This window comes from Hippocampus comes, unplaced genomic scaffold (assembly GCF_001891065.2).
Source record: "Hippocampus comes isolate QL1 unplaced genomic scaffold, H_comes_QL1_v1.1 scaffold146, whole genome shotgun sequence".
Lineage (NCBI taxonomy): Eukaryota > Metazoa > Chordata > Actinopteri > Syngnathiformes > Syngnathidae > Hippocampus > Hippocampus comes.
Genome location: NW_017806156.1, coordinates 251,833 through 271,539, shown reverse-complemented (window position 1 = coordinate 271,539; position 19,707 = coordinate 251,833). Strand labels below are relative to the sequence as shown.

At 40.2% G+C, this 19,707-nt stretch overlaps 1 protein-coding gene and 1 long non-coding RNA gene across 4 annotated transcripts in view; one reads left to right on the top strand and one right to left on the bottom strand.

Moving 5' to 3' along the window:
• azi2 (5-azacytidine induced 2) overlaps positions 1-14,363 on the top strand; it is a 40,487-nt gene extending 26,124 nt beyond the window's left edge. For all 3 annotated transcript variants that reach the window (XM_019895078.1, XM_019895079.1, XM_019895077.1), the window contains 5 exons: positions 3,113-3,212; positions 4,377-4,510; positions 4,724-4,788; positions 6,931-7,055; positions 13,059-14,363. In XM_019895078.1, coding sequence (XP_019750637.1) covers positions 3,113-3,212; positions 4,377-4,510; positions 4,724-4,788; positions 6,931-7,055; positions 13,059-13,489 — 855 coding nt within the window. In that variant the 3' untranslated portion in view covers positions 13,490-14,363. The remainder of the gene's footprint in view (positions 1-3,112; positions 3,213-4,376; positions 4,511-4,723; positions 4,789-6,930; positions 7,056-13,058) is intronic.
• Positions 2,603-19,150, bottom strand: LOC109531053 (uncharacterized). The gene is made up of 3 exons (XR_002171109.1): positions 18,550-19,150; positions 4,072-4,078; positions 2,603-2,612 (listed from the first exon to the last, which is right to left on the bottom strand). It is a non-coding gene; the product is annotated as an uncharacterized LOC109531053 (long non-coding RNA).
• Positions 19,151-19,707: the final 557 nt, after the last annotated feature.

Sequence of the window (19,707 nt, the reverse complement as noted above, 5' to 3'; positions counted from 1 at the left end):
GTGCTTGTGTCGGATTTTGTGAAAAAGCTCGATGTCGCCGGTAAAGCTCTGTGTACGGTGTGTGATGATGTCATTCTATACAGATCGAGAGAATGGAGAGCTTTACAGAGTCACGCAACCTCGGTGAAACATCGAAAACAGACATTTCTACTGAAAAATAACTACTCGATCTCAAGCGCTTTTCGACAGCCTGGAGCATGTGTAAAAACAAGAGGAGTTGGCTAAAAAGAGAGTGGAAAAAGACAGAGAGGACCAATAAGATTTTAGCGCTTGCTAAAAAGCTTAAAATGAAGAGAAAATAAAGTATTCTACCTCATGAAACTGTATATTGTTGTATATACTGTAAATAGACATCCACTTTATATCATAAAATACATTCATAAACCATACATAGTAAAAAGTGTGCGACTTCACTATCACTGTATGAGGTAAGAATCAACAGCTTTTTATCACATAACACTTTATGAATACAAGTAATGAACAAATCTTAAATATGGCAGGCAATATGTTTCCTTTTTTCGTTTTGATTTTGAGCAGCAAATTTGAAGTTACATGTTGGTGCTCACCAGGAATGCATAAGCAAAATTGCACAAATTTTCACTTGAAAGAATAGTGAACAATCTTGGGATTTTTTTTTGTTAGTTTCAAATAGTGTGTAAATTGAATATGCTTCATCTTCAGCATATTTAGTGCCACTTTTGTAAGTGGCCCCGGCCCGTCCCGACCACACCCCAGTCCAGGCCACGCCCCCTTCCGCTTTTTTCATCACTAGCCACTCTCATCCCTGATCAAGAAATCCTATAGCCCCCCTACAGAATTTATTTTTTGCATTTCCTTGAGTGCAGCTCCAACAGAATGATCAGATGTCAGTAAAATGTAGGTGACTGGACTGTCTCAGAAGTGTTTGTTATTTATTCCTTTGTTGTGTATTCACAAACGAGGAAATGACAAAATAAATTCTGTAGGGGGGGGCTATAGAATTTATTTTGTGATTTGCTTGCTTGATTTTCTGTTTTGATGCATATTTTTCAAGTTTCGTTGTTTCATTGAAGGAATCGGAAATTTACGTTTTTCGGAGCCAGTCATGAATGCACAGTTCATACATTATAAGCATGTCTCCAGCAAGGAGCAATTTTGGGGTCGAAATATTACCGTAATGACCATACACAAGGCGCACCGGATTTTAAAGCACGCTCTGAACCTTTAAGAAAATGGAAGACTTTTCGGTGCGCCTGATAGTGCGGAAAATACGGTATACATATATTTTTTGTTACATTACCGCGGTGGACTACTCTCAGTTTCTGCAGCTTCTTGTGGCCTACTGTGGAGGAGGGGATCTGTCCATTTCCTTATGGCCCTCCTTGGACACAGGTTCTTTTATTTCTCTATAAGGTGGAAGAAGACCCAACACCACGTCGTCTTTTCTGCAGTTTATCACAACACAATACGAATCGATTCGGGCTCTTGAGAGTCTCAGATTTCGTCAGGAAGCGTAGAAAAAATGCAGTCATGAGAATATATAGAGACAATATGATAATGAAAGGCGGGGAATTACGCCTCCATGCAAATCCCGGAAACAAAGAAACGAACATGTCATCTGACCCGGTGTAGCTGGAAAAAGTTGGGAGTGGTAAGGTGAGACCAGACCACCACTACCCACCATTGTCTTCGGTCTGAGCTTTGATGTGATGGCAGTAACACAGATGCTTGAGATTACAGTACCTCTTTTGATGTCAAACATGTCCTCTGGAGGGGGCCCTAAAAGTGGTGGGGGTCGAGGGGCACTAAAGGTGATTGTAATCACAGTGAGCAGTAAATACCTTAAACAGCATTCTACATTCTTTGTTTTAAATACATTTTTTGCAAATGTATTTTTCAGTTTTTGCATTTAATGAATAAATGATCGGTGATCTGCCAAAAATTGTGACCGTTGCACCCCTAGTTTGCACTAGTCCCGTGGATCTTAAATTTCTGAATAATTTGTGCAAGAGTAATCACAGAAGCATCAAGCTGCTTGGAGATGGTCCAGGATCCTTTTCCTTTTTTTTTGTGCTTTTCTTTAATTTTCGTTCTCATCTCCTGAGAAAACTCTGATTTGTTTTTTGTGTGGTACACGCCATGTCACTAAACATCGATCGCAGTGACTACCGGTCACCCTTTAAATAAGCTGGTTTATTGCTTATAAGTTTGAAGACAGCTTTTTAATGCTAATTAGAGGGGACACCTTAATTGGACATGTCCCTACGGTCAAATAATTTCTTGTCTCGGGGAACCATAATTTTTGCCCAGGTCTGTTTCATGACTTTGTTTTTTGAAATAATTCTCTTTTGAGCCAGTGTTCAAAAGTAATTTTCATTAAATATTTTCATACATATGTATACATTTTAATGAAATATTTAATATCTAATAATTTTCATAAAATATTTTTTCTATTCTTCTTCCTAGTATTATTAGTATTATCATCCATCCATCCATTTTCTGATCTGCTTTATCCTCACAAGGGTCGCAGGGCCTGCTGAAGCCTATCCCAGCTCTCTTTGGGCAGTAGGCGGGGGACACCCTGAACCGGTTGCGAGCCAATCGCAGGGCACACAGAGACGAACAACCATCCACTCTCACACTCACATATAGGGACAATTTCGAGTGTTCAATCAGCCTGCCATGCATGTTTTTGGAATGTTGGAGGAAACCAGAGTACCTGGAGAAAACCCACGCAGGCACGGGCAGAACATGCAAACTCCACACAGGAAGGCTGGAGCCGGGATCGAACCCACAACCTCTGCACTGTGAGGTCAACGCGCTAACCACTGGACCCACCAGGCCACTCATCATTATTTTTATTATTATTATTGTCCTTTCATTAACAGAGCCATACCAAGAATTTTAGCCATGTGTGTATTGGTTAGGGCCAAGGGCAGTGCTTTATTTTTGTGCTTTCTTGTTTGTTTTGTTTTTTAGTCAAGGCATCATAGGAAAGAGTCCTTGATAAGAAAAAAAAACATTACATATGTGGAAAACTTTATAATTGAATCAAACGGTATTTACTTGATTGCGATAAGTGCACCCTTTCTCTTCAGTTATGTTCTCCTTGTGTCTCATTTTGTCTTCTCAGAAAAAGGAGAAGAGTGAGAGTGAGAGGCTGTTGACAGAGCAGCTTCAAAGTAAAGAGCTGGAGTTGCTTCAGCTTAGGACAGAGATGGAGACCAGCCAAGGTTTGTCAGGAATATTGTACTTTGTAAAGTTAAAGCATTTGATCAGATGTTAAGAATTTAGTCATCGTCAATCAATGACCATATGTTTGGGTCCAACTTTTATGTTACCAAGTGAACTTTTTGGCTCTTTTTTTTTCCTCTAATAGTTATTCTAAATGCCGCTAATGAACAATTAGAAAAAGAGGAAATGTGCGATAATAATCATAGAACTTGATATATAACTAAATTACAATTGCCATAATTTCTCAAGAATAATATGCATTTTCTGAAAAAAATGAAGGCGGGTATTATACATAGGTGTACGGAAAACTGAAAGATTGTCACATTTTAACGATGTTTACCGTTACCTAGGGGTTGTGGAAAATACTTATTTTCATTCCAATATGATATCTAATGTCTAATGTTCCATATTTATAGAGAATGATGTGATGGTTTTGACAAAATTCTCCGATGGAACTAAAGACCGGTAGTTTGTTATCCACATGGTTTTGTGATATCATGTGAAACACGGCGATCTCACCACAGCAAGTGATGACAGTGCAGATTGTTGGCGGTTGAAACTGTTCGCAAGTAAAACTCTTTACACAAAAACAATGCACAAGGTTCGCAGGGGGGTGCTGGAGCCTGTCCCAGCTGTCTTCGGGCAGTAGGCCGGGGACACCCTGCACCGGTTGTCAACCAATCGCAGAGCACACAGAGACAAACAACCATCCGCGCTCACACTCACACCGAGGGACAATTTAGAGTGTTCAATCAGCCTGCCATGCATGTTTTTGGAACGTGGGAGGAAACCGGAGTACCCGGAGAAAACCCACGCAGGCCCGCGGAGAACACAGGGAGGCCAGAGCCCTAATCGAACCCTGCACCTCTGCACTGTGAGGTCGACGCGCTAACCACTGGAACACCTGGCCGCCCCTAGAACCATAGCAATAACTGCTCTCTTCTTACTCAGGAACTGATGTGCTAGTTACGAATCCTGCCCTGTAAGGTTTAATTTACTTTGTCATCTTTCATCCAAAGTCAAATGCTGATCCTCCGAACCAAATCTATTTTATTCCCAGTTGTAATAAGAAAAAAATAATTCCAACATTGGAAGTAAACCAGTGGTTGGACCTGACTTTTTTAATGTATGTATTTACTTGCACGTATAATCTTTTTGTGCAGTGATGAAGAGCTTGAACAGTCCTCAGGACTACTGGCAGATGGACTGTGTCAGTGCCGAGCGAAAAATCCTTCAACTTCAGGAGGAGCTGGAAAGGTTGACATTGGAAAACAGCAAACAACTGGAAATGAGTGGGGTAAGAAAGTATGGACTTGGAAGAAACAGCAAAAATAAAAGTGAAAGGAGAACAGAGAAAAGAATCAACTGAAAGAGTGGGAGGGATGATAGAATCCTTTGACAATTTGCCCTGAAGGTGCAAGGTTGAGAAGGATGCCGTAAACAAGTGTGTGCTTAATCAACATTATGTTCAAGAATCTGTAAACAAGACTCAAACTTTGCTTTATTACAGGCAGAACTATGTGGCCTGAATGGACCAAACGTGGAGCAGGTGTGTGATGACAAGTTCAATACCAGGTACGATATTTCCTAAATCTATTTACGATTTCATGAAGCACTGGAGCGACCCAGCAAATTGTTTTGCACATGGTTCAAAGCTTCATGGTGCATCATTTGCTCAATGGCGCCATCAAGTGCTCAAGAAGACCAAGCAGTAAAATATACAGAATGAAATAAGATTGTCGGCTGAACATTGACATCTGTTGCAATATTACAGTTTCAGCAGTAGTGTAAATATGGCATTAGTAAGAGTATAACAGTTTTAAGAACAATGTTTGTGAACAGAAATAAGTATCAGTATAAAACTGTCAGCATCTACTAATGGCTCAAATCTAGGACACTGACTGGAAGCGCAACGCTCTCTCAACTGCGCCAGCCGAACATGCGTACGCACAAACTTGCAACAAGCAAACATCAATAAACAGTGGCTACATAGCGGCCGCTACAGAAAATAAACACAAGTGCTAATTCCACATGAGTACTTCTGCACTCTGAATATTTTTTTCTCATGCTCAGAGTGACTCCCTCACTCAGCAACTAATTTGACGCTCACGTCAAATGCTGACAATGCCCGCAAAGTGGCGCGAGGTCTCGGGCGCGATTATGAAGTCATAATACATTGAATAAACCCATGATGTCATCCGCACATAAAGAGGGCTCGTTTCCGTCACTTGATTTTCTTGGAAACTACACATTCTCCGAATCAGGGCTTCATTTGGGGACCCCTGCTCTCGCTCCACAGTCTCGGCACATCTCATAACCTCACTAATAATTACCATTGGCCAATTGTTATAATGAGCAAACATTTAAAAATATCTTTCAAAGAATCAAGTTTCATGTCAATGTGTTGCTTTTTTACAGTTTTCTGGATTCTCATTCATTTTTTTAAGTTAAACGTATTGTGTTACAAGACAGTTAATATGGTATGAGAATTTAATCATCATCCTCCAGGTCTACATTTAACGACAACAAAATTAGCTCGCATTTTGAAAAATTTGGGTTTCAACATCTTTCTTGCAGCTAGGAGATCCAGACTTAATTCTAAAATGTGTGTGTGATTTGCATGTTCTCCCTGGGAATTTCTCTGTATAATCCTGCCTCCTTCCACTGACCAAAAAAATGCATAGTAGTTTAATTGGGGACCTTTTTTTTTTTGTCTATATGTGATTGGATGGATGCCAACTAAATTTTGGACTTCCATTGTAACCCGTCTAAGTTTCAGACTTCTGAAGCTGTTCTTTTAGAATACATTTAGTACGTGTTAGAAGTGGAATAGAATGCACATTTTGGGGGAAATAGTATTTCACAAGCTCAAAAAGTTTGAGAGACATTTTTGATTATTGGTTGCAATTCTCCTCTATGCCCACTAGAGGAGTGTGAAACCCAATACATTAATCTTCATGATAAAGTAGAAAGCAGACAGCATTCACTTGACTTCACCCGACGTTGACATGAGCTTTAATCATGTGGCAATGGGAATTACTTTCCACTTACTTTTCACTGGTAAATGCTTGTAAATTGTCCTCACTGTATTTCCTGAAGTCATGTATATTTGTGTTGTTAATTGTGTCAGTAGTTTTCATTCAGTTTTTCTCATCAGAAAAAGCCGCTTCTTTTTTCCTCACATTTTAGCTTTCGTGCCGTTTCAGGCAGGTGTTTTGTGTTCTGAGAAAGTATTCATGAGATTTGCAACCTCATGTCAGGTGTGGATAGGACAGTTTTTGTGTTGCTGATCTCACAAATCATACCAGTAATATTTTCCGATGCCTGCTGAGAATGCAGATTATAATACCTGTTGCCTCATATTCATCTCAGCACTTGTGCTTTGTCAAAATGAGTTGTTAAACCACACAAATGATGCAGTTTCTCCTGTATCTTGCTGTATCAGCAAACCTCACTTGCTAATGTAATCCTTTTCAACACCAGAAGGTCTTCACATTTATTACAAACCTCATTTAATCTAACTACTGACTGCCAGATGTTTTTAAGAGCCTCATTCAAAAGACATCTGTGCCAACATTTTGAACAAATTATTCTTGCAATCAGTTCACAATTACTTTTATACAGTGATAGGTAAAAGACAATCTTCAGCTGATTTTACCGGCATGTGGCTAACACCGTGTGGACATTGTTGAAATCCAATATTCTGTGCATCTGCAGGGAGAGGAGCATGCAGCAGGCATATGAGACTTTGCATTCTGAGATCACTCGTCTCCATTCAGAGGTGAGACACCAAAGAGGCCTGATTCAGAAGCTGAGACCATTGATCAGTGAGGCAAGACGAGGTGAGGTGTGTGTGCGTGCATGTTTGTATTTTTTTTTTCCCCCATTAATGATCATTGGACAATAACCGACAAAGAATGCTGTACTGGTTTCCCAGGACAATAATGAATATATGGTAGACAGTGGTTCTGAACAACAGCTGTTTATTTTTAAAGTGCTTTATACATCTTCTGCAAAACATCGCAGAACAATATTATGGGTCAATATTTAACAAGCTCTACTGTACACAAATCACAGGAGAAAATGCCAAATCATGTTTGCTTAATAGTATCTTAAGCTTTAAAAAAAAAAAAAAAAAGTAAACACTGTGAATACTATTAAATTAAGACAGCATCAAAATGTAATCTAAATTAAATATTTAAGAACAAATGTACTAGGGATAGGCAACTTAAATGTTGGATGGGTACACAATTTTTCAACAGCACTACAATAATAGGACCGCACACTTCTTAACCAGATGTATGACAAAAAAAACAAACCTTAGTACAGAAGACTATCTTCATAGATTGGCATTTTCTAATGCATGTAGAAAAGATGTCCTGCTCAACGACAAAAGATAATCAGTAATTGTGTATCCAAAAGAAAGAAAGCCATGGCTGAAAGGCTACTTGAGGCAGGCATGCATAAATATTTTCAAACCCGTTTCACCACCACTCAAGAAGATTGACATCACTGTCCACCTCAGGTATTACCAGGTAGCTCTTAGACGTACTTTCAGTGGCACTGGCTGGTGAATCCACTTCTCTTGTGTCTTCTCTTGTTTTGTTTTTGTTTTTTGTTTGTTTGTTTTTTTTGGGGGGGGGGGCGCTCCGGGGGGCATTTTGGGTGCCTCTGTTGTGTCATCATCCCCTGCTTCACACATTGCTGTGGGGCCCTGAGCTATTTAGGGCCGTGGGGAAATGTGGTTTTCCGTACTGGCCATGGCTAGTAGCTCAGTGGTGTTTGTGGATAGATTTCTTAAACCTGGTCATATGTGAGAATAGTTGTTACGATTGTATTATTGTCACTGTTTTATGTTGTGTTGTATTATTAATTTATGATAAATGTTCTGTAAAAAAGTGGCCCAGTAGTCGACTGGTTAGCGTGTAGGCCTCACAGTGCAGAGGTGCAGGGTTCGATTCCGGCTCCAGCCTTCCTGTGTGGAGTTTGCATGTGCTCCCTGTACCTGCTTGGGTTTTCTCCAGGTACTCCGGTTTCCTCCCACATTCCAAAGACATGCGTGGCAGGTTAATGGAACACTCTGAATTGTCCCGAGGTGTGAGTATGAGCAAGGATGGTTGTTTGTTGATGTGTGCCCTGCGATTCACTGGCAACCAGTTCAGGGTGTACCCCGTCTACTGCCCGAAGACAGCTGGAATAGGCTCCAGCAACGCCCCGCGACGCTTGTGAGGATCAGCGCATCAGAAAATGGATGGATGGATGACCTAGGTTGGAGCTCGCGCCTTGGCGTTTCACTAAATGAGTCCCAACAGAAGCATGTACTCGAGGAAAGGTTCCCAGCCAACTGAAACCTAACCGAACCTAAGTCAGAATTATACGAAAATCTCGACACACCTCCCAATCCCTGATCGTTGGAGACCACACAAAATCATCCCTACTTTAAAGAGGCTTTGTTTTCGGAAGTACAGTCAAACCTCGGTTTTCGAACGTCTCTGTTCTCGACCAAATCTGTTTTCGACGTGTTCAATAAAGATTTTTATTTATTTTTTTTTAAAGAAAGCGCGTCCATTGTGAGCAGACGTGTTCAATGAATTTTTTAAAAAGAGCGTCCGTTGCAGTGATAATTTTACAGTTAACCCCCAGCGAGTCCCAGGGACTCGCTGATCAGAAAAGTATGAGTCCCATTATGCATTTAGAGAGTCCCAAATTTCGAATTCTGAAATGGTCTACTTATTCAGTTGCATCTGATACACAAACAACATATACATACATTTACAAACAAATGCTGCAAAAATTTAAATAATTCAGGCATACAAGATTTGCTGAGAAATAGGTTCTTATTGCATCCCATGGTTCAGTCTTTGAGTTCATAAATTCTCCTCTCTTTACTCTGCTTCCAATGATGCAAGGCTTTCTCAAAGTCAACTTATTATCGCAAAAAACTATCCAACTTTAGCTGCTTCCTCTGTGATATCTCCGCAATAAACTTTTGCAACACTCTTTTTAACGTTACACAACTTGGCGATCGTCTGCTTTCCGCGAGGTGAAGGCCAAGCTCGCCAATCTCGTCTCGCGAGAGCGGAAATCTCGTCACGCGGGATTACTTAACGCGAGATCAAAACAACAATGGCGGCGATTGTCAAACTGTGATCGTTGCAGGAAAAAAAGATGTGCCGTAGCAGGCCTGAGGATTTCGGAAATTCACGGTAACCGTTTTCAGTTCCGTCGGATTACCCAATGGGAAACCACGGTAACTAATTTTCAAAAACTATGCATTTAAATTTCCCCAGTGTGGGAAAAATAAAGGATAACTTGATCTTAATTAACAATGAACATTACATCAGCAGCTGTGTACTCCAGATTTATTCAAAAAAAATAAATGGATCAAAATATGGTGTACTCATATGGCATCATGAATACAGCATACCACAAAATCAGAGTATTTTTTCCAGTTTCACACTGCAAAGATTAATTTACTGGTAATCATTAATACAGTCAAACCTCGGTTTTCGAACGTCTCGGTTCTCAACCAATTTGGTTTTCGACCAAAAATTTCGAGTTTTTTATGCCTCAGATGACGAACAAATTTTGGTTCTTGAACAAACTGAGCGCACTTGAATGCACCACTTCACTCCTCTCGCCTTCCTTACACGAGGAAAGGACGCTTACTCGGGTTGACGAGGAAGTGACGCTTCCGCGTGTCGCTTCGATTGTGAGCAGGCGTGTTCAATAAACTTTTTTTTTTAAAAAAAGAGCGTGGTTATGATTTTCGAACAATTCGGTTTACAAACAGCCTTCTGGAACGGATTATGGACGAAAACCGAGGTTTGACTGTACAGGCAAGTATTGATGTGGCTTGCCACCCTTTTCCCAAGACGATGCATGTGTAATCTATGATCAATTTGACGAAAGAATCTACCACACATCATCATTAGTTCTACCAACAGTTAACATTAGCATTACCACACCTTGTGACGAATGTTTTATTCATAAAGTTACCACGCTACAACCAGTAAATTATCGAATAACCAAGACTGTTTCATAATATTTTTCATCGTGATTAGCCTACAGATCTAATGACCAATTTGCCTCGTAATCGTGCCTACCGTCGTATCTCGCTCTCATGTTCTGTGCATACATCACAGCTTAGTTTAGTGATATGCCCTTCGGACGATTCATACGAAAAATCAGACTGGCATTCCCATTTCTTAAATGTCGTAATTAGTAGACCTTTGTGTGTTTTTGTTGCCATCTCAAACTTTCATCTGCGCGATTCCTCAGTTTGCGGACTAAAATAGCAACCCGCATGCGCACATAAGGTTATCTGCCCCCCCCCCCCAAACACTAAAACAAAACAAAATGAAAGTAAATTAGAAGAAGTTGATCACACAGGAGAGATTCGATCGCGTACAGTCAACTCGTGTGCGGTGACTTTTATGGGAAACGATTTTTCGGTACCTTCAAATTGACGCCACGGAAACGACACGCTACCGGTAATGATCGTTACCGTGAAATCCTCAGGCCTGCCGTTGTTTTTTTTGTATGTTTGTTTTGACTGAGAAATTTCCTTGCGTCCCAAAAATGCACATTATTTGGAACTGTGTGTCCCGCGGGAAAATTATGTGTCTAGGATGCAGGATGCAGAGGTAACGAGATGGCTGCCATTGTGCATCAATTGTGAGCAGACGTGTTCAAAAATTTTTTTAAAAAAAAAAAGCGTCCGTTGTGAGCGGACGTGTTCAGTAAAGATTTTTAAAAAAGCAGACGTGTTTGTTGAGATCGACGCAAATTGGACTGTTATTTCTGCATGGCACCAAAGAAAGCAAGTGGAAGTAGTAAAGCTGCTGAAAAAAGAGGAAGATAGTGCGCAAAACTATTGAATTTAAGAAAGATTTGATCGTGAAATATGAATCAGGTGTGCATGTGTTGGCTAAGGAGTTCGGCATACCGAAATCAGCAGCATCCTAAAAAAGAAAGACCATCATAAAGTCATTGATGTGGCTAAAGGATCTCGTGTGTTTAGTGAACAAAGGCCGCAAATATTAGAGGAAGTGGCGAAATGTTTGCTTATTTTCATAAATGAGAAACAGCTAGCAGGGGACAGTCTCAGCCAAGATACAATTTGTGGTAAAACAAGACAATTGTATGGAGATTTGATAAAAAAAAAAAAAAAAAGGATCTTAGCATTGCTCCTGAAGAGTTTGATTTTCGAAAAGTTGAGGAAAAGAAGTGATTCGTCATGCGGAGGCAGCCTGTTCAGACAAGGAATCTGCCGAAAAGTTTAAAGCTGAGTTTGAAAATCTCATCAAGGCCGAGGAATGTCTTCCCCAGCAAACTCTTTATATGGACGAGACTGGACTTGTGTGTATAAAGCGGTTCAGAAAATGGATGGAGGGATTTTCTTTTGTACCATAGTGTAGGATTGCAGACAGAGCGTCCATAGTTACAGCCATTACTTTAGGGTTTATAAATTCAAGGTGTAAAAGAATGCAATCTACAATTGTCACGATGAGAGAGAGACAGAGAGAGAGAGAGAGAGAGCGAGATGTTAAATTATTTTGTTAAGAGAGAGAGAGAGAGAGAGAGAGAGAGAGAGAGAGAGAGAGAGAGATGTTCAATTTTTATGTTAATGTCAATGTTTATGTTAAAATTGGTCAAAATAAAACATACAAAATGTTTGTAGTTTGTTGTTACCTGCTCTCTTATTACACGTATACAGTTTATGGTGTAAAATAGTTGAAAAAATGCTTTTAAAAAAGTTGTTTTAGAGACTTGGAATGGATTAAATTTTTTTACATTGATTCTAATGGGGAACATGGTTTGGATTGAACATAACACACTTAGCCTTCACAAGCCACATTTTCCTCTCAGTAGTACAGTTGACTTGACTGTGTTTTGGATGATGAATTTGAATGCCATTTCCACTGCACAATATGAAGGCCGTGTCGGCAACGCATTTACTTATATCAACTTACAAGTAAACTTTGCGGTCCAACCCGCCTTTGAATTCTGCCTACATCCACAGTGCTACAGCTGTACTGTACACAACCACTGGACCGAATGGTTATTTTGGTGCCTTTTTATAATGAGATGTGTGACTTGAGCGAGGCTGTTGTGTCGCTATGACCTTTCCTCCTGGCTCGCCATCTTCCTATCAGTCTGCACTCTGGCACACATATCCAGTTGGAATCAGTTAGGACACACACATCGTCACAATGGGCTTGGCAGAGCCACCATCCTGTGCTGGTGTGGCTCAGGAATTATTAAGAATAGGAACCATGTTGGACAGATGAGACCTTCCACATCGTGCAGAAAAGGCTCCACGGCTGTGTCCCGACCTCCCTGGCATTCATTAAGTAGTTTATCTGAGAATATGCAGTCCCCAGGCAGTTACTGGTAATTTAATATCGCGATCTTAAGCGATGAACGGACCGGATGTGGGCTTCTCTCAGAAATGTTCCTGCCCCCTGTTCACAAAAATTGACGAATGTACAAAAGTGAATCCACCTTCACTGCTTGGTGGAAATAAGGATTTTCGTTCATCATTTGACAACTTTTGCCTTTTTCCTCTCTCTCACAGCAGTTCCAATTCAGTTTCTGCAAGAGACTGAGACAAACCACCATGCCGTTCTTCGGACGCCAGCAGTCCCCAGGCAGTTACTGGTAATTTAATATCGCGATCTTAAGCGATGAACGGACCGGATGTGGGCTTCTCAGAAATGTTCCTGCCCCCTGTTCACAAAAATTGACGAATGTACAAAAGTGAATCCACCTTCACTGCTTGGTGGAAATAAGGATTTTCGTTCATCATTTGACAACTTTTGCCTTTTTCCTCTCTCTCACAGCAGTTCCAATTCAGTTTCTGCAAGAGACTGAGACAAACCACCATGCCGTTCTTCGGACGCCAGCACCTCAACCGCCCAGTGCCCCACCCCTGCCCTCTTGTTCTGGCCGCCCCTGCCCCCCCGTGGTTGGCCCGACTAGCACCTTGCTGCCGGACATTTTGAGAGAGGACCGCTGGTATAATGGCCCATGGCCAACACAGCAGTGCTCTGGAGAGGCTTTGGTCGGGAATGAGACCGCTTCTGTTGTTTTGCCCCCACCGCCCCTTAACCAGGCCTCCATCGATGACAGCTCAAGGTCCTTCCCCAGTCCCCCCAAACCTAGTGAAACCCTTTTCTGGGAGGGACACTCATCTGCGTCAAATTCATCATCCTTGAATGGAAACTGCAGTCCGAGGAGCACTCCCAATACAGAGTATAGCAAACCCTTTTGAGGAGAACTTCAGCACAAAGAATATGACTTTGCAAGCCTGCCACATTGCTAACGCCTTATCTGCCTTAAATTAATAAGAACATTACTCCCCTGTGGGCTGGACAAAATTGGACCTGCAAGTTACGGGAACCAGATGAAGGCCAGAAGAGGGTTTTTGAGGTTAAGACTCAACATTGCTTGCATGCAGCACTGATGACTAGGAATAGGTCTCATTCCAAATTTGAGGATAGTCCCACTCTTTACAAAGCTCCTTATCAATCTGGTATTCCAATTTGTACTTTCTTTGTTTGGAAAAACGCAAACAAGAACAGAATTAATAGTTTTATTTTGTTTTTTTTTTAATGAACGTGTCATGCAACTACAACATTAATTTAAAATAAAAACAATGATTTGTACGGAAAGAAATGTTTTGAACAAATCATAATGTGAAGCTTTTATTCATTTTTATTAACAGTCATTCAGTGCAAAGTTAAATTGGTGTCGAGGGACAAGGCTTATTGTCACTTTTTATTTAAAGAGCAATGTTGCTCATCAATGGCTTCAATTGTGGATGAATTTACAAATGTTGAGGATCTTTTTTTTTTTTTTGCAGGTTAATCCCAATGATTTGAGGCAAGGGTTTTATTAAACAATAAACATACAACTATATAACCAGGGAGCTGTATGCAGGGCTGCAGCTATCGAATATTTCAGTACTTGCGTGTCCTGCTGAAAATTCCATAGAATAATCACGTAGTCATATCAACTACACTTTTACTTTATTTCACTTAAGAACGAACAACCAATCATTTTCCATTTTATATAATCATCAGTTGTAATTTATTAAAGTAATTTATTTAAACTTAGCTTTTCTTGTATCAAAAACAAAAGGCATTAAAAAAAAAATTAAGGTTCATGGCTAAGGATTTATTACCAGCTAACTAGAAAGAAAACAAATATTCCTTATTGGAGTTTTGGAAGTATTCAAACTGAAATGAGGACACCAAGAGGAAACGGTTGGAAAGGTGAACGATATTAAATGTTGATTAATGTTCATCAATTAAAGTAAAAAATGTTTCTACGTTTCACTTTTTAGATACTACTCCTCAATAACGATTTTAAGGACCGCATAAATGTAGCTCAGGAAATAAGAAACCTTTCTCGAATTTGCACTTTTAAGTTGATCTGAATTAAATTCTTTGGTGGTACTTAGTAGGCCACGTGAAACTGCCAGATAATTGTTACAATTTAGAAAGGGGGGGCGGGGGCTCTCTTCCCCAATCGGTCATGCAAGATACACCGCGGCTGCTGTGCTCCCCGTCTCCCGAGTCCCACGCGGACGGAAAATTAAACAACATTCTTTCGTCCCTCTCCAGGCATGACTAATCAAACCAAGAAGAACAAAGCATTTACATGATCATAAGCATTGCATTGCGTGTAAATTGATTGGTCATGCCAGGAGCGTGAGAGACAATGATAATGGCTGTTGTGGTCAGCTGAACGAAGTTGAATGCAATGGTTAACGTAGCACCACAGGCTGTACACCCCACACATCAAAATAATAATACCGTATTGGCCCGAATATAAGACGGCCCTGATTATAAGACGGCCCCCTCTTTTTCAAGACTCAAGTTTGAAAAAAAGACTTTTTGAACACCAAATTAATTTTTATACAGAAAATAATTACAGTACATCTGAAACAAATGATTAAAACAACATATTTGAGAGAAAAAGCATGTTATTTTTGCCTCATTCAAATCTTAATATTTGAACATTTAAATATGTAAACTAAAGTGCAATCACATTCGTAAATGAATGGCTTCTGGTTTTTGAAATGTAAATGACATCATAACTTCTCCTCAGCTGCCGGTTAACCTGGCCAATCTTTGACCCACTTTTCTCCAGATTGTCGCTGCGTTTCTCCATCATTCCGTTATCTCTTCTATTATTTTCTTCTCTTTTCTTTCTTACCGCTATTTATTATTTTTCTTCTTCGTGCTACCGCTATTTTTAGTTTTATTCTTCATGACGGGTTCACTTTGGACTGGGGAGTCAAGTTAAGCATTCGCTTCAGTGATATCTGGCGCCATCTAGCGTCGTGAATGGATATAATGTCTAGACCCCGAATATAAGACGACCCCCACTTTTTCGGTCTTATTTCAATGCAAAAAAACACTTGTATTCGGGCCTATACATGAAAAGGTTTTATGGCACCGTTTTATCGAAGGCTATGAATTGTTTCGTAATATAATCGCGTGAGACTACACAGGATCACGAAGGAGCCAGTCATGACTCTCATGCATGCCGCTGGAGTGGGGCGAGATGGCTCCTCTGCAAAAGTGAAAATGCTTTGCTGGTTTTCAATGTATCTCAAGTTAGAGATTGCAAATGAGACTGGAGTGATAAAAGGTACAAACATGACATCCATATCGCCTGAATAAATCAAAAATAAATTTGAATCATTTCTCCAAGACTGTTAACAGAACCGTTGAGGGTGGACTTTATCGATTCTCCGGTCTTTAATAATTCATCCCGGATGCCAGTTTTTGCACCAGGGCTTGGTACCCATCCCAACCGATGACCATATACCACCTTGCAGGGAAAATGCCGAGACTAAAAAAGGACCCACTTGTTTGTCCTTCGTACAGTGGATTTCAAAAGTCTGTGCACCCCTGTTCATATGCCAGGTTCTTCTGGGGGGGGGGGATTATTACTAAAATAAAGAATTTTATTTCAACCATCATTACACCACATTTTAAATTATTATACAAATGTTATTCTCAGATTTTAGAGTCAGAGTCTTTGGTTTTAAGAATCATCCAATACCGAGTCCCGATTCAATAACTTGGCAACGGATGAATAAAGAGACCATGCAACCGATTGTTCTCAAATTAAAACGGAAATATACAAACATCAATGTGTATATCTTATATGTTGTTACATTTATTTATATTGTACGCGCCATGCCACCAAATCAGTGCCAATTGTAATACTCTAAAAATAAACTCACGTTTTATATTTCTCTCTCTCTCTCTCTCTCTCTCTCTCTCTCTCTCTCTCTCTCTCTCTCTCTTTTAAGCACTAAATTGATGACATACATATTCTCAATGTGTATTGGTCCATCTCAAAAGTTGTTTTATAGTCTTTTTTTTTTGTTATATATAAAATTTAGCAAATACAGGCACTAACTACACGATACATATCAATATGCGAGATTCTTTATAAAAATGTATTTTCATGTGATTATCTGAGAACACAAATGTCACCAATTTAGTGGAATGACCCAGAGAAGAAATTATGGTGATGAAATGTGGTGAAGGATAACTGTTTGATACATTTAAACAGAAATGGAACAGTCCGAAAATGGTCCAGGTCCTACTTGGAGGAAAGGAGTTATTTTGTGACCATTGAAGTTTGAAATCTGATCTCATGGCCATGACGTGGTGTCCCTCAAGTGTCAGTCCTTCGACTGCTTTTGTTCAGTCTGTATGTTACCCTTGGGTCAAATTCTTCAGAATTCCAATCTTGGGTATCATGGCTATGCAGATGATAGACAGCTAAAGTGCGTGTGTGTGTGTGTGTGTGTGTGTGTGTGTGTGTGTGTGTGTGTGTGTGTGTGTGTGTGTGCGCGCCGTGCGTTTGTGTGTATGTGTATATATACATATAATATACACACAAACACATGCACACGCACACACACACACATATATATATATATGCGCTACACTGACAGCTCTAATATATATATATACTGTATATCTGTACACACACACACACACACCTGGCCGATCACGCATGAATTAGTTTACACAAAACGCTATTCAAATACTTGACATTCAATGATCAATCTTCCTTTTGTGTGCACATATGGCAACACACTCATGTCTGATGTCAGGGATTTGGAATAAATGCTCAAATGGCTTACCCTATGCACACGTGTACCCTTTGTGGCTTCCATTCTCGATGGAATTTCGAAATCTCCGAGATATGGCGAGGCCATGAGAATGCGAGGCGAGGGTATTACTGTTGTGGCGACGTCACTCAAGCTAAGCGAGCCTCAGCAGTAGATTGTCCGCTGCTCACTGCTGTGTGTGCTTCAGCGCGAACATGTAGGCAAGTGCGTCTTTTGATTTCAACCAATCAGCGCCGACACAACGACGTCACACACCCGACGTCACACACGACAACAGCTAAACTAAGCTAGCCGAGACGACACTCGAAGTCCGACGGACACGTTTTTCTGCTAGTCTGTGTGTTTCCCTTTTTGTCCAACTATATTTTTTTTTACAACTGTCTTGTCTACGGTGTCTTTTATTCGTTCCACTGGGGATTAGCAAGTGTGTTTATAAAGAGACGAAAATCTCTTTACTGTTACGAGTGTTAGTGTCTCAACATGGCTACGCTTGTGAAAGTAAAACAACGAACTCAAACGCGTCTTCGTTCAATGTTGTCAAATAATATCCGGATTAATTTTAGGCAAATTTTCCCCAATTCTCCGGAGAGATTTTCATAAAAATTTGAAAAACCCGGAATTCCAGGAAAATCCGGAATGTCACTGACATCATTTATTTATTTATTTCATTGGACAGTGCACATTAATCAACAAGAATAAACAGTGTAAATGCGCCGGACTTAGCATACATGCTCGTTTTCAACCGTAGTCCCAAGGCAGGTTTCTAAACATAAACATAATATCAAGAGTTAAGATAAAATAACAAAATAATACAACACAACACATGACATAAAACACTGACAGTCATGTAATCTTAGCCACTTTTTTCCTGCATACGCTTTGTTGTTTGAAACAGTTCTCAATAAAAGATGGCAGAATCAGTGTCCTTTCACCAGTGGATCAGGGATGTCATGCTCAAAATGTGCACACGTCTGCTAAGTTGGAAAGTAGACAAGAAGCTGTATAGTCCATTGACAGAAAAAGAGATTGGTTCACTTCTCTGGACCTACTGTATATAAATCCGTTTCAATTCCAAGTGGTGACTCTCAATTCCAACTGCGCATCCGCGCTCAGCGCCGACACACCTCGTTCCTCGTCCTCTGCTCCACAAGCCATCCATCCAAACACACCAGCGCAGACTGTCCGACAGCGCCGATATCTCCGCTAAACAAAACGGGGCTGTGAAAAATGCTGCCCATTACAGGCGCAAAAAAAATCATCAAAACAACAAAAAATCATGCAGCCCTGACGATGCCAACAGAAGCAAAAATAAATACATTTCATAAACCAGGTACCTATTTTTTTTGCAAATACTGTATATATTTTTAAGTCAAGTTAGACAGCAACTCGGGGGCATCCAAACCAGGTAGGTGGCCATAGTTCTTAATTCTTCATCAGCATCTCTTCCCCCGTTGACAAATTTGAAGTCCCTCGGCAAGCGCATGTTTGCATCAGGCATCAACACACCTTCGCGCAGCACAGAGTGCATGTGATGAATGACGACGGACCACAGAAGCAGACAGCATTTTTGGTAGGCTCCAGGTGGATCATGCAAGTTTGGCTTTCATTTCATGAATACAAGCAGTACTCAGGTGGACAATTATTTTATTTTAAAGTCGGCCTCAACCGAACATCTTTTTTCAGAGTTCAGAATGCTTTTGTTATAAACAGAAATAAAAATGACACCTTCTTCGTTGCAGCTCATCGAGTTCCGAAATACAACGTGCACAGTGTCGGGCCGTGCATTTCAACCTGAGGCCTTCAGTGACGTTACATACATGAACACAATATTGTATAGGCTCGTCAAGCAGCACTTAATTTCAGGAGCATTTAAAACCATCAAGTATGCATTCACAATTAAGAGCAGGAAACTACACGTCAAAAACAAAAAGATGATTTAAAAATACGAAATAAAATGCCACCCAAATTACGCTGTGTGATCTTAAACAAGTCTGTCCAATAAATTGCGCAATGTCGCAGTTTCATAAAAGACACCAACCAAACAATAACAAAACAAACTATTCTTTGAAAATAAACAGATCATTTGCATTTTGAAAATCGGCGATTCAACAGCAAATAACTGAAAATGTTGAGCAGCTGAGATTGAACGAACTTTCCTGCACGAAGGTGACTACAATGCGCCATTATAAATTGCAGGTGAGCAGATTTATTTGATACATTTTTGTATCTTTGTCATTTTATTTCGTTACCATGAATTTAATACTAACGAAATAAAATGACAAGAAGAAATGTAAAATAAAATTCATTGACTCACCAATGTAGTTCTC